Source organism: Rhodnius prolixus, unplaced genomic scaffold (genome assembly GCF_049639745.1).
Source record: "Rhodnius prolixus isolate KJV_2025 unplaced genomic scaffold, Rpr scaffold_2, whole genome shotgun sequence".
NCBI classification, from domain to species: domain Eukaryota; kingdom Metazoa; phylum Arthropoda; class Insecta; order Hemiptera; family Reduviidae; genus Rhodnius; species Rhodnius prolixus.
In genome coordinates, this window is record NW_027411592.1 from 47,401,393 (window position 1) to 47,415,111 (window position 13,719).

The 13,719-nt window shown below is 31.2% G+C and overlaps 1 protein-coding gene across 3 annotated transcripts in view; it reads right to left on the reverse strand.

Moving 5' to 3' along the window:
• Positions 1-13,719, reverse strand: part of LOC141449768 (otoferlin-like) — a 139,224-nt gene that overhangs the window by 3,895 nt on the left and 121,610 nt on the right. Inside the window, exons 2-31 of one of the 3 annotated variants that reach the window (XM_074119509.1) lie at positions 13,144-13,228; positions 12,362-12,446; positions 11,614-11,770; positions 11,328-11,514; positions 10,108-10,291; positions 9,802-10,016; positions 9,232-9,418; positions 8,896-9,086; positions 8,339-8,533; positions 7,767-7,883; positions 7,522-7,674; positions 7,251-7,451; positions 7,047-7,163; positions 6,567-6,701; positions 6,328-6,489; positions 6,108-6,241; positions 5,666-5,834; positions 5,402-5,594; positions 4,796-4,914; positions 4,573-4,713; positions 4,318-4,500; positions 4,101-4,235; positions 3,757-4,028; positions 3,495-3,665; positions 3,237-3,397; positions 2,701-2,831; positions 2,349-2,536; positions 2,000-2,238; positions 719-897; positions 350-450 (exon numbers count right to left, since the gene is read on the reverse strand). In XM_074119509.1, the coding sequence (XP_073975610.1) occupies positions 350-450; positions 719-897; positions 2,000-2,238; positions 2,349-2,536; positions 2,701-2,831; positions 3,237-3,397; positions 3,495-3,665; positions 3,757-4,028; positions 4,101-4,235; positions 4,318-4,500; positions 4,573-4,713; positions 4,796-4,914; positions 5,402-5,594; positions 5,666-5,834; positions 6,108-6,241; positions 6,328-6,489; positions 6,567-6,701; positions 7,047-7,163; positions 7,251-7,451; positions 7,522-7,674; positions 7,767-7,883; positions 8,339-8,533; positions 8,896-9,086; positions 9,232-9,418; positions 9,802-10,016; positions 10,108-10,291; positions 11,328-11,514; positions 11,614-11,770; positions 12,362-12,446; positions 13,144-13,155 (4,814 nt within the window). In that variant the 5' untranslated portion in view covers positions 13,156-13,228. The remainder of the gene's footprint in view (positions 1-349; positions 451-718; positions 898-1,999; positions 2,239-2,348; positions 2,537-2,700; positions 2,832-3,236; positions 3,398-3,494; positions 3,666-3,756; positions 4,029-4,100; positions 4,236-4,317; positions 4,501-4,572; positions 4,714-4,795; positions 4,915-5,401; positions 5,595-5,665; positions 5,835-6,107; positions 6,242-6,327; positions 6,490-6,566; positions 6,702-7,046; positions 7,164-7,250; positions 7,452-7,521; positions 7,675-7,766; positions 7,884-8,338; positions 8,534-8,895; positions 9,087-9,231; positions 9,419-9,801; positions 10,017-10,107; positions 10,292-11,327; positions 11,515-11,613; positions 11,771-12,361; positions 12,447-13,143; positions 13,229-13,719) is intronic. The other 2 variants (XM_074119507.1, XM_074119508.1) reach the window with 2 other exon arrangements.

A 13,719-nucleotide genomic window follows, 5' to 3' on the forward strand; every position in this document is an offset into this window, starting at 1 on the left:
GAAGAATCACACTGCGTATATTTATACGAAAAAGTTAAAGTTCAAAAAAATTATAAACACAATCATTAGTTTAGGTAACATATGCGGTACGACAACTTTTCCTTAAGTTTTTGATTATAATTAAAAACTTTTTTCTGATCAAAATTCTTTACCCGCAAATATGACTTACAGAATGGCATTTTTTGCGATTTTTCAAAAAATCACATCCATTGAATTTAAACTTTTGACTTATTAACTGCGGTTTTGGTTCACATTTGTTTGAAATATTTTTCTACGAAATTATTTTAAATTTAAAGGGAGAAAAGTAAGTAATAGTTTACAAAATATATATATATCATTAATTTCATACTTGGGTTTATCTAGTGGATCAGGTTCATTCCTTCCCAGACCTGCTGGGTTTTTCTCTGCTTCTTCTTGGGTTAATAAATGAATTTCAGCTTCAACTTTTCCCTGTTTTCAAAACAAATTTTCATAGAATTTAATTTAAATGGTATTCATAAAAAAAAAATAAATATTCGTATGAAACATGATTGGTAGTTAGAGGAAAAGCTGCCTAAAATTACTTTACAGTAGTTGTTGAATTGTTGGTTCATTGCTACTGTACAAACTGGAATGATCCAAAAACTACTTCGCTATTTAAAAAAAAAATCGATTTGGTTTCTAAATAAATGGATATGGTTAGGGCTAGAACAAAAGGGATGCGTAGAAAATTACGTACAGTCAATTCCATTTCTTCGTTTTCTTTCTTGACGTAGAATGGCCACCAGCCTTTCACCCTTTTGGCCTTAAAAATGTTTACCACTGGAACGGTACCGTCAGTTTTGAGCATATCTAGGGTACATAACTTGGCAGACTTGGCCCCTCTTGGGAAAGTATTTAAGTCAAGAGTAATAGCACCTGAAAAAAAAAAGAATTTATGAAATTTTCTTTGCTAATAAGAATAATAGAAAACACAATAAAGACGTGTTTTAAATGTAATATTTTTGACGTGTCGAGGTTCGGCCGTAACAATCACATGTTTTTGGTGACGTTTCAATATACCTGCTGTCTTTTAAAAGATGTTTACAAATATTACACCCGAACTAATTTTCGAATTATAATTATATTTTTCAAATTATGAGTATTACGGAATCTTCGCGAAGCTCGTCTATTAAGTTTTGGCCTGTTTTCTGATACAATTTTCCCGCAACTAAGAAGCTTGCGAAACAATATTGCAGAAGGGAGATGATTATAAATTTTAATTTCTCCGAACCCTCTCTAGTTTCTTTAGTGTCTAATTTAAATCTACTTTCCTGAAATAATATACGCCTTCAACCAAGATTTGCGAGCCACTTTGGGCCCCAAAATTGTAACACTTGTTTTATTTTGGTGGTGGATATAGTTGGACGGCAAGAAGCGAAGACCACCAAGGAAAAGCCAGGCCCCTAATATTGGTTCTTTAAGGTGTACATAGTTTATATACGCTGCAGTTTGACAATACAGAAAAATACGAAACTGTTACAGACATTATTACATTCATTGACGAGTTTTATTAGTCGAAAGCTTACCGGAATAGTAAGCATACTGTAACACTCCCGCCAAATATAATATGCTCATTGACTAAGTTAGGAAATTAATTTTCCTTTTTACAATTTTAATCCTTAGGACAAACGTCCTATTTTATTAGTTTGATTTTAGCGGCTTTATAAAAAGAATCTAATTAATGGAATGGGCAAATATCCTCGTGATAGAACGTACAGTTTGACATACGTACTCAATATTCATTGGAATGCTACACACTAAGCGATCGTAGGTAAATTGTATTTTATAGAAACATAGAGCCAAAAACTTTTAAAAGTTAGAGCAGCGTGTTTTCTTCTCTTCTAAGCCATTAAACAAATACTTCACTTAACTATAAAAGAATATTGATTCATCTTAACAAATTATAAAAATATTTCAGAAATAAAATCTGCCGAGTAATAACACTTTTGTTCTGATATATACATAAAAAAAAAGTCACCAAGAAAATCGTCAGCAGAAAAGTGATCAGCATCCCAAACTTGTAATTCAAGTCGTGCAGGTATTTTACTCTCCGTCTCATCCCAGCTGAACAAAGACTCCTTGCGTGATATGACAATTTTTTGTTCTGCAACTAGGTACTGGAATGGAAAAACGAATCTCCAGTTAAAATTTCCTTCACCAGTAAGAGAACGGTAGTGAATATCAGTACACTGGCAATCTTCTGGTCCTTTCAACCAACTGAAACAATTTCATTGATTACTAAGTCTCAAATTATTATTATTATTATATTTATTTATTTATTTTTAATAGAAGAATGATATTTTAATTGGTATATAATTCTGCATTACCCTTTGACGTATATATCGGACATCTTTTCTCCAGTAAAGAAAGCATCATCTTCAAGAACAACTTCGTCCGTATTCCATATTATAACTCTCAATTCATACGCTTTTGGTTTCCTTGGTGAGATATCCAAAGGTGGACCAGGGGAAGGCATATCCATTGGGAACATGTCCACCCACATTTCTAGCTTACCCTTTAAATTTAGTTTTTTATTACTAGCATTTTAGGAAAATAATTTTTCTTGGTGAAAATGTTAATGAATAAACAATTAAAATAATTTAGATCAATAAATATTCTAATGAATACAAACAATTATCTGCTAATTGACAAATAATAATTTTTTTTAACATCACAGACCTGTTCAATACCAGGTTTGTCTGGATTGTATAAAGGTCTAGTTTCTACGTGCTCAGGAACTAGGTGGCATCCTATTCTGGGAACTTCATGCCAATTGTGAAGAACTCCCAAAGCAATTTCTTCTTCAGTACCTAGATAGTAACATTAGTATTTTGAAATTTGTTTTGTTGATTACATTCAGGCGTTGGAAAATTGTTAAATAACTAATTCAACTTTTCGACATGGATGATTCCATTTCAGTAGTTCCATCGTAGAGTCGCATATCAATGTGACTCTAAATTATACGTTCTCAGTGCTAACCCTTGTCTTCATAAAAATCTTCAATGAAAGTTAAATGTTTAATAAAGAAGCTTATAAAGAAAATCATCCTGTCCGAATAAAGTAATCACCTATTTTTTCAGATGGGGCCTAATTAGAATATAAAATTTATGGAAAAGCCTTTATTCTTTTGCAGAAAAATAAGCCAACTTGTTCTTTCCTTCGTATTTCCTTATAATATGCTTTATAAATAAATGATCATATACTTGAACACTTACTTGACGTAAACATTTCAGCATCTGTTTGTATACAAAACGTTTTTCCTCCAACTTTTACTCTATCGGCCAAATAAACTGGGGGATCTAATTTTCCTTCTTTGCATAATCTCGCAAGGATTTGCGTCGGCTTCATTGGATCTCTCCACTGGTTGTAACCACCCCTAAAATTAATATTCATTCTAATTATTGAGCTGACTTGTTTTACAATATTTACATTTCAAAATTAAGTTTAGTAGAAATTAAACGTATAAAAATTACACATCATATGTGGAAGTAATGCCACAAGTTGCTCTGTGCCTACTGTAGAACCTATTTTCCAAATCTATTTTCGTTTCGCCTATCAGATCATCTGCTCCCACTAAATCCCAATCCAGGACTTGTACAGTAAGCATTGAATCTTGTGGAAATGTTGCTTCAATTTCGAAACACCTTTTGTAAAAATAAAAAATAAAACGAAAGGAATGATTTTATAAATTCTTCGAAACCTAACAACCAATCAATATTTAAGAATAAATCTTACTTTCCAAAAACTGGATTTAACTGTTTCGAAATATAGTTTTCTTTATCAGCGATTCTTTTGTTTCCCAATTGTAGCACAACATAAGGATCAGCTTTTCCATTTAAATCCATGGGGTGTAAATCAGTAGCTTTTACAATGTACACTCTTACAAGTACATGAATAGGTTCATTCGAAGGTAAACCTTGGAAAAAGCCATACTGGGGATCAAATCCCATCACAGTATGGTCTAAAATGTCCTTAGGAAGCGGCCAGCGGTAAATTTTGATAGCTCCCTAAAATTATTACTTTAATTTTTTACAAACATTTTACAACAAAAACGATTTATCATAAGTTGCAATTTTTACTTTAAATATGCCGACTACTCGACTCTCATCTTCTGTTTCATCGCCAGTTTTTTTCCCCCGGTATAATTCAAAACTACTTAACCATTCATTGAATCCTTCAAATTCGGGCTGCGCTTCTAGTTCACTTGGATATATCTACGATCAAAACATTCCAAGCACATATATTACACAGGACTTCTGAAATTTTATTTATAAAGAAGCAAAAAAATAAAAGTACTTTGAGTTTGGAGGTATTTTGTTCCCTGAAGACTGCTGCTTTAGGGCTTAACTTGGCTGCAAGCCTAGAAGACATTTTTCCTTTTACCTTAGTTTCTGGAATATTCATATTTGTTTCCAAATATGCTGGCATTGCACCATTTGTTAACTGAGTTTGTTGATCTTTACGCGCATCTTTTCCTTCCTTAAATTGAAAAATGCATATATAAAATAATATATTAGCAAAGTCGTCCATATTTAAAACCTGAATTTATACTTGTATCATAGCTTCTACACTAGCAAAATATTTAGTCCACCAATCTCTATTTTCACCGTCCTCATCAATAAGCATCATACTTCTCTTTCTACGCTTATTTATTTCCGTCTTTTCATCTTTCTTGCAAACTGCGTGAGTTCCCTAGAAAACCACATTGCAATGTAAGAAATACATATAATAAATAAATAATAAAGTACAAAAATCTTATAAAGAGGTTTTCTACATAATTAATTAATATGGTTGTATCTTTCGGCAGTAAAGGTGCATTTTCTTTAGCATGAATTGAACCATTGGCAAGATGTTGAACCCTTCGTTTCCCAGGATTTTCACCATCTTCTAGTTCTAAAACAAATTAATTTATTGTATTATTTTTTTATTTATCTAAATGTATATTATTGGATGATAATTTATTTATTAATTTGGATTAATTTTAGAATGGTGTCAGTTCGGTCTCGCTCGATAATAGAAAGGAAATAAATGCTACATTATTTCAGAATATTTGGGTATGACTTGGAGTTAGAATAACAAATTTTACTTTTGTATATCTGAAAATTTTACTTAGTTTCTCGAAACAGAAAATTCATTTGATCTAATCAGATCTGCATTTCACTAATCTAAAATTCCTTTTTTTGCACACCACTTTAGCGGGCTAATGGATCTTATTAAAAGTAAGAGAAAGTAAACATATCCTCAGACATATTAATATTTTAAAGGAGTAATTACATAGAAATGCTTGTGATCAAGAGTATAAAAACTTTTTGGGTTTTTTCAAACATACATGAAAAGATTTCTAGCAATAATTAAACATTTTGTCAGTAATGTTCCTTACCGTCATTTATGTATTGTTGCTGGGCCATCTTCCTTTCTTCTGCCTCCCTTTGTTTTTTAGTTTGAGGTAAATATGTGTACTTTTGAACAGAATTAATCATATGAGTTCCCACCAAGGTAAATCTTCCAAAGCTTCTACAATCGACAGCTCTAATAGTAAGTGGTGGCTGATATAATTCTTGTTCTGGTAATTCCTGAAATAATAGGAAGCTATATTTTGTTTGCATTTCCAGTAATTATGATAAATGAAATAATTGTTACAGACCAGTTCTAAATATTTTACAGGAGTAGCAAAATTTGGATTCTTCTTAGCATTATGAATTACCGAAGAATATAAAATGTGCCCCGCACATTCTATATCTACTCTTGGTTTATCTACCGTGAGCAAATGCACTCTTTTTAAATCACGAAGGCCCCAGAATAGAACTTCTAATCTGTAAGGAAACCAAAACCAAGTTATTCTGATATTTGTATTAATAACATACAAGAACTTGTAAAAAATATTTGATTTTGGAAGTTTTATTTCTTCTGAAGCTCTTTTATTTCTTCTGACATAATTATGAACGCAGATTCATTTTATAGCACCATTTTATTTTAGTCTCGGAAATATTAGATTTTTTTTTAATGAGTATTTAAATTCATGTCAAATATTGAGCTCATTTAATTTATGCATTAGTGACATATAAAGATGAGCATAATATTTGTACCTATAAGTAGCTAAAGTAGGTCTAATATCTCTAGGTACTGGAAGAACAGGGCCAATATCATCTGACTGTTGTGTCCCTGGCACAGCATTTGGTTTTGGTAGTGGCAATTCTGGTAATGGTCCCTGGTCATCAAGCTGCAAAGAACAGAGAGAGGGTATATAATTTAACAGAGATAGAGAATGTTAGAGAAATGCTTCATGTAATCAAGTAATTATTTTACCTGGAGCATTTCAAAGGTTGCCAATAATTCTCCCGCTCTTTCTTGCCCACGATAAATTTCAAACCATTCGAGACTAGGGGGAAATTCTGGTTTGGAATATGGTTCTTCGGATAGTTTTATGTGTGGCTTTCCTATGGCTCGTCCAATAAATTCAGATTTTCCCTAATCGTACACTTAGTTACAATTTTGTGAAGTACAAGCCTTAACTACATATATTATTTAAAAAAACTATAACCCACCACTTTATCTTGATCGAAAATTTCAATTATTATTGTTGGAGGATCGTTTTTAATATCTTCTTTGGTCCCATAAACTAATATTTCATCAAATACCAGTAGTTCGTCCCAGGTTGGACTTAGAGTTTCGTCTATAACCTAGAAGTTTTTAATTTCATTTGACTTTTAAGATTTAGGATGTATTAAAAAAATATTTTGATATTACTAGATTTTTCGAAGTTATTCTTGACAACAAAAGTAGTAATAACTTTGTGATTACAAATAACATTAGTGATAAAACAAGCTTTCGGACTGGGATTTAGTCCACTTACATTTTAACACAAAGACTTGTTATCTTACTTGTAGAAACAAGTTTGTTTTATTTTGTGTAAAGTTTCTTAAACTTGATGGGCCAAAAGTTTGATTTTGTTTTATTATTTTAGGAAATGAAAATAAAAATAATAAAATGCTTTGGGATAATCTATTTTTTGAAAGTCAGTTCACCTGTGTTGTTTGGCAATATTCACCCACAATTACCCTTGCAAATGGATCTGATAGTCCAGATGCGTCAGATCCTATAAGAGATCTAGCTTGGTACATATAGGCTCTTAACTGGAAAGACTAAAATTAAAAAATTAAAATATAAATAATAATTCTAAGTTTAAAAATTATTCATAATGAACATAGTATTAGTTTTAGAGAACGCACATATTTTTCTAAATAATGGATCATTGAAGGTGGCATTGCATGAGGACGTTCAGCATTTTTGATTTCATTTGAAATCTGATATCCTTTAGTGAGTCCGTCAACAAAATTTTTTTTATGTTTTACCAATCCAAGCCATAAATAAATTTGAAGTTTGGCAGGAACAGCCCAACCACTCGCACCCACTCCTTTTTTTCCAGGAAGCTAAAAAAAGATTTTATTAACTTTTGTGAAATTCAAAGCTACAACTAATTATTATACAATATATATGTACCTTAAGAAATAAAGAATGCACTTTAGAACAATGATGACCTGATTCTTCTTCAACTATTGAATATATTATTTCCCTTGCAGGAATTCTTTGATATGCTGTCCTTTTACCATTGCTAACTAACCAAATAAATACGTCTGGTAAAGAATGTTGAGGCTACAAATTTTTTAAAAAAAATTTGATGTTAATTAACAAAAGAAACTTATTGTTTTTGAAATATTTACTAATTGTTTTTTATCTAAAATTACATCGTCTATAATGGCTTTTAGTTTTTGTAGATATGATTGAGCAGTCTTAAATCTCTCTTTAAAAGAACGTCTGGTAACAAGAGCTTTCAAATTTCTTGCCATACTTCCAATATTTTCCTGGAAAAAATTATTTCCCTTTAATAATTTGGAATATATATTTATAAATTCATTTCTATTATACATTGAAAAACAACAAAACTTGGTAATCAACGTTGACCACGTCATTATTGTAAAATAAAAGATTGATGCTGACAGATACTTCGCCAAGGGAAGTATTTTTGGACGAATAAAAGTTAATTTATTTCATGAATAACTTTTATTATTTAGTTATGTAGCTTTCTAGTAAATAATCGCAAAAATTACTGCGTGCAGGCACATATTTTACAGCAATTTTTCTTTATTAGTTGTTAATAACCAGAAAATTATTAACCTATTTTGAATTAATAAGGCATTAATCATTACTTAATTGGTCTTTGTGAATTTCTTCCTCTTCTTTATTTTAATTATCTCAAAATGAAACAAGCAATGAAGGTTAGAAAAGTAATAAAAATAAATAATATATTTTCACTCACAACAGTTGAAAGGCAATGTTTAATTCTATTTTTATCAAGCCTGGTAAATCCAAGAGGGCCAGATCCATTAGTTACAGTAACGTATCGGTGGCAAGATGTACACAAGTCCTCCAGCACAGATCTAAGTTTCGCTTCTGGTTGACCATCTCCAAGCCCGAGTGAATCTAAAGCGCCTGCTTCACTTAAGCCATCTTCCTAAAATATTGATAGCCACTGTTACATTATTAATTACACTAATTAAACTACAATATTAAACTATAATTATTAGCTTTATATGTTCTCAATAAATAAAATTAAGAGAGATAGATTATTTGATTAGTGAAGGCTTTAATTTATTAAATTAGCTAATTCCATTTATTATTACGAATGTATTACTAATCTTCGACACCGCACCACCGTCATATCACTATCATTCCTGAAAACTTAAGAAAAAGCTCACATTTTTTTTCCAATTTGAATTAGGTAGGTGCCAGAGAACAACAAGTTGTATTTTACTTCACCAACAGTAGCGTTCTTAAGACTGAAATTATAGATGCATTCATTTATTTATATCTTACCAATCTGTCGGCAATTTTGGCTATCATATTGCTATTATACATTCGTCTTCTTAAATCTGGCCATGGCGCTCTTAAATGCATGCATGGTTTATCATCCCAATACGGCAGATAATAATAAATTCTATCGTGAGTCATTGGCTTCGTCTTTGAAGTTGTACTTGACCAATTATGAACGTCTGTTTTAACTGTTTCTGCAAATGGAAGTACATTAAATTTAAAACTTAGCACATCTAAGAGTCAGTAAATAAAGAGGGATTAAATGTTTTAATTTAACAATAAACAAAAAAAAAGTAATGTTAATTAAAAGTGTGAAAAATATAAGGTTTTGTTCGTTACCAAGATTGTCTTCATTATCACTCTCTGGAGAATCTTGTGTAGTTTGATTGTGGCCATCTATTGTATTTCCAGCATTTCCGATGCTTAGTTCAAAAAACATTGCTTTCTCTCCTAGTTTTTTATCAATCATTGAAGCTTCGAGAATTGTGGCGAATAAAAAAAATTCCTCCACTTTGCCGTAGGCACCCTTAAAATAAACACACATATAGCCAGCGAATAACCTAAAATAGAAAAAAGATGAATAATCGCCTATTTGTTCAGGAGGGACTTGAACATCGAACCATCAACGTTGGTATCGTGATCGGGGGATCGGAAGCTTATACTTGACAATTTTTTTGCCAAATATGAAAAGTAGCTTCTACATAAGGAAACTTCACCAGATCCAACCCCTCCTAATGTTAACAAATTAATATATTTAACGATAGTATTAGTACAATAATTGTGTTATTATACTATTAATGAATAATGCAAAAATTCTCTCTCTCTCTATGTATGTATGAATGATTATACTGTAAATAATCATATTAAACTTGAACTACAATATTTTATATTTAAAATATTTATATTTACCTCATTTATAGGAGATATTGGTTCCACCGTAACTTGGGACGGAGTTATATCTATTGCGTCAGAAATTTCTGTTCTAATAGCAACTAACAATCTAGCGCGATATGAAACACCTTCTCCAAGACCTGTATTGAGTCCTGAATGTTGATCTATGAGTGAATAATCTCTAGTCGATCCATACATGTGAATAAACGTTGGCCCCAAAGTTGGTAAAAATCCTTAAATAAAATAAATTTCATGTTTTTTCTCGGTCTTTTTGATTTAACAAAAAAAATTTAGATGAGTTTTAGAAGGTAAAAAAATTGTTACCTTTTTCACCATCATTAGAAATTGTTTTTAAATCGAAGAAATGAGTAGCTATTACTGTATTAACAGGATCACTGTCCCGAATTTGTAATTTGATTCTTTGACATAGTGGAGGGAACATTTCTGTAAAAATTACTTGTTCATTCCAAACTGGGGCGTAGCTGTTTTTTTTAATTGATGTTTTCCCCTGGAAAAATATTAATAAATAAAAGAAACATATTTGAAATATAGTATCTATCTTTTAAGTTTATGCTCACAGACTACATTCGTATATTTGTTTCGTAGTTCTATTAACTGTTTAATTTCTCGATTTTTTTTTTTTTTTTTGCCCAGAAATAGGCTCCAATCCAAATGGAGTTTAGAAATGGTTCATTAACATGAACTTTATTTGAAAGTTGTTTCAAATAAAAGCGATAAATTAGAGCAAGTATTTGGTGTTGTAGGCCTATAAATACATAGTTGTTATTATTGCCTCTGTGCCCATATAGCTATACTAGCTGGGAGAGTGTTTCCTCCCTTATAACACAAACTCCTCAAAAGGAGTCTGGTTAAACCTCAATTCCCTGACAGGTACCCTACCCATAGTCTGAGATAATCGGGAAATACTCAAAATCAACTTACTATCAGCCCTTACTTGGTAACTAATCAATATTTTAGATGGCCCATTACCCATATGCTCATCCATAAGTACTTTATGCTGTGTACCCGACCATTCCTGGAAACCACAGTCACGCCAATGGAAGGTTAGGGTCCAATTAAGAGAAGAAAGACGCCTAATTTTGACAAACTATCTACCTCGTGTTCCCGAAAAACCCTCATAGCATCCAGAACCAGAAGAACATTTTTGCTAAAACATCCAGAAGAACTTTCTTTAGTCTCCTGGAACATTTCAGCACCAATTACAATGTGAAGAAAGCTCCAGAATTTAGAGCTTTTCTTTAAAAATTGAATTCTGTAGCCGCTTTCCGATAGATTCAGCAAAGTCAAACAATAAAATCGTTTTTAAGGTTTAAATGAATTTTATAAATGCTTCAAGTCGATTGCTCTTATAGAACTCAGAACTCGTGTCACTCAGAACACAACTGATGTCTTGTGATGGATTGTCGAAAAAATCAAGAACCCTTGTCCTTCCCTAAATTTCTTCGCCTTTGTAAATTTGATAATATTGATTTTAGCAACAAGAATAAGTATAAATCCACTTAAAATGATGAATGATTACATACTGTTAGCCCAGCAAATGAAACTTGAATGTATGGATCAACAAGATCTTTTGATTCGCCAGTCAATGCCTTCTTTACATTTGCTACGATTGATGAATTCATTTTTGGCAAACCATCAGCTCTATAAATTCTTACTATAAATCTGGCTCGCTGCCTTTCAATCGGCACTCCAGCTGGCAGTAACAAGTTACTGGAAATTGAAGTTGAATGGATGAATTTGTAGTACAAATTAATATACGAGTACATGATAAATATTAAGATTTAAGCAAACTAATAATTTTACACATACGCTTCAATATTATCATCGTCCTTTTCACTTTTCGATGGTACTCTTACTGTATCACCTTTGCCAATGACACTAATATCACATTTTAAATAACCTTTTGGCCCCCCTGCAATATCATCTGGGTCTGTCAGTAACGCCCATTTATGGAAAAATTGATGTTCTGCAATAGAAAGTTCAAATGTATCACCAGCAAAAAGTCCTTTTTAGAAAACACTAATATTTACTGTAATAAAATATTTGAGATTTCAAAACAATAAGAAAATACTTCTACACTAACAGTGAGGCATTGTGTAACTTATTTGGAACAAACTATTAGAGAACAAAATAAGCTCAGAAAGAAAATGAAATATTGTATAAAAATTTAATGTAGTGAGACCAAAAAATTAAACATCAATTAATTAATACATTTAACTAAAAGATGTAACAATATAGTGCCTAATAAAAAGCCATTACAAAATTAACATACAGCCAAAACTGATGTCATGCCACGAAAAAATCAATTATATAATTTATAAAAAACCTGAAACGGTTTAAACATTTAAAAAATAGATGAAATCTAAAATGTACGTATGTTAGGCAGTAGTTATTTTTTATTAGCGTCTATCTGAATTATTCATCGCTTATCTGAGAAGCCAGTAACTTTAATAGCTGCAGTTAAATTTAAAATCTTACAAAAAAAAAAAAAATTAATGCAGGAATTTTCCGCTAAATGATTTTCTAGGAAACGGTTCTACAATTAGAGTTTAACTACCTGGCTGTTGCCAAACAGTGGCGACATCAAGTTTGAAACTGCCCAACATTTTGTCAGTCCTCAAGATATTCCTGGATTGCATGACCTTTATCCAGTGAGAAAAAAGATAATACAAAAAAAAAATAATAATAATAAAGATAAGACACGCAAAGTAGGCAAATTTTAAATAAGATAAAAGAAAACACTTAAGTGCAAATTGGGTGAGAATATTAGAATTAATATCAGACACTGGCTCAAGACTTTAATTAATATGAAATAATTATAAGATAAAAATTTCGTTTCAAAATGAAAAGATTTATAAAAAGAAAAATTATAACGATTTTTAGCAGAGAATAACAAACGCCAGTGAAAAAGATTAAGCTGTTTCTTTATTTTGTTTGATTAAAGGATTCAAATCAGCATATAGATTTTTAACGCTGTCTTTTAAAGCTGCGTACAGATACATCTTAACGAACGGTGTATATTAGAAGCGTCATAATTTAATTTCTAACTCAGTACGGTAATTCCTGAACTTTCGAACGATGTTTATATTTTCTAAGCAAAAAATCAGACTAAAGTTTGAACTGCTATGGTAAATCGTCTTCCTAGTTTGAAAAGTTTTCGAGATAAACGTAGCGAAAAATAAATTTGTATGTCTACAGAATCGGTTTTAACCGAACATTCGGATTAAGCTCGATCTTCACTTACACACGAATTCCGAAATTCTTTGCTTGAAAAAGATACCCTCATTGAACAAATGTCTGATAATAATATCCCTTAATACACATGGCGAAAATGTCTACCATCAGCATCATAGACAGTGCGTAGATCAATCTTGAATGAACCAACCACAGTTCCTGCACGTAACAACTTCCTAGAGTGTAAAACCTACAACATATCAACATCCACCCGTTTCCAGCTCATTTAGCAATTCAAAATTTGGGATACTCGAAAATATACCTAATATAACAACAATATTGCTACATGCAAATACACCACTACTATATTTATTTAAAGAACACATAAAACAAAGTTATTCTTGTTAGAGTTTATTTTGCTGGAAGCGAAAGATCAAGCATGAGGTGAAATTCTAAGGTTAATACAGTAAATTAAACTAAATTATTAGGTCGCTCTGACTATAGAAACGAGCACCGAAATTATAAGTTGCTTAAAAAAACTTTATCTTTGTAGTGGCTACTTGATTTCATGTTTATTCAATTCTTTAGAAGCATGTTAATTATAGCTAACTAAAAGAAGTAACATAGCATCTTGCTTATAAGACGAAATCTTAAATATGTTTATTGCATATCTTAATTCTATTCTCAGTAAGGAGAATTGAAATTTAATCCTAAGATATCTGTCTAATTATTGTATATAAT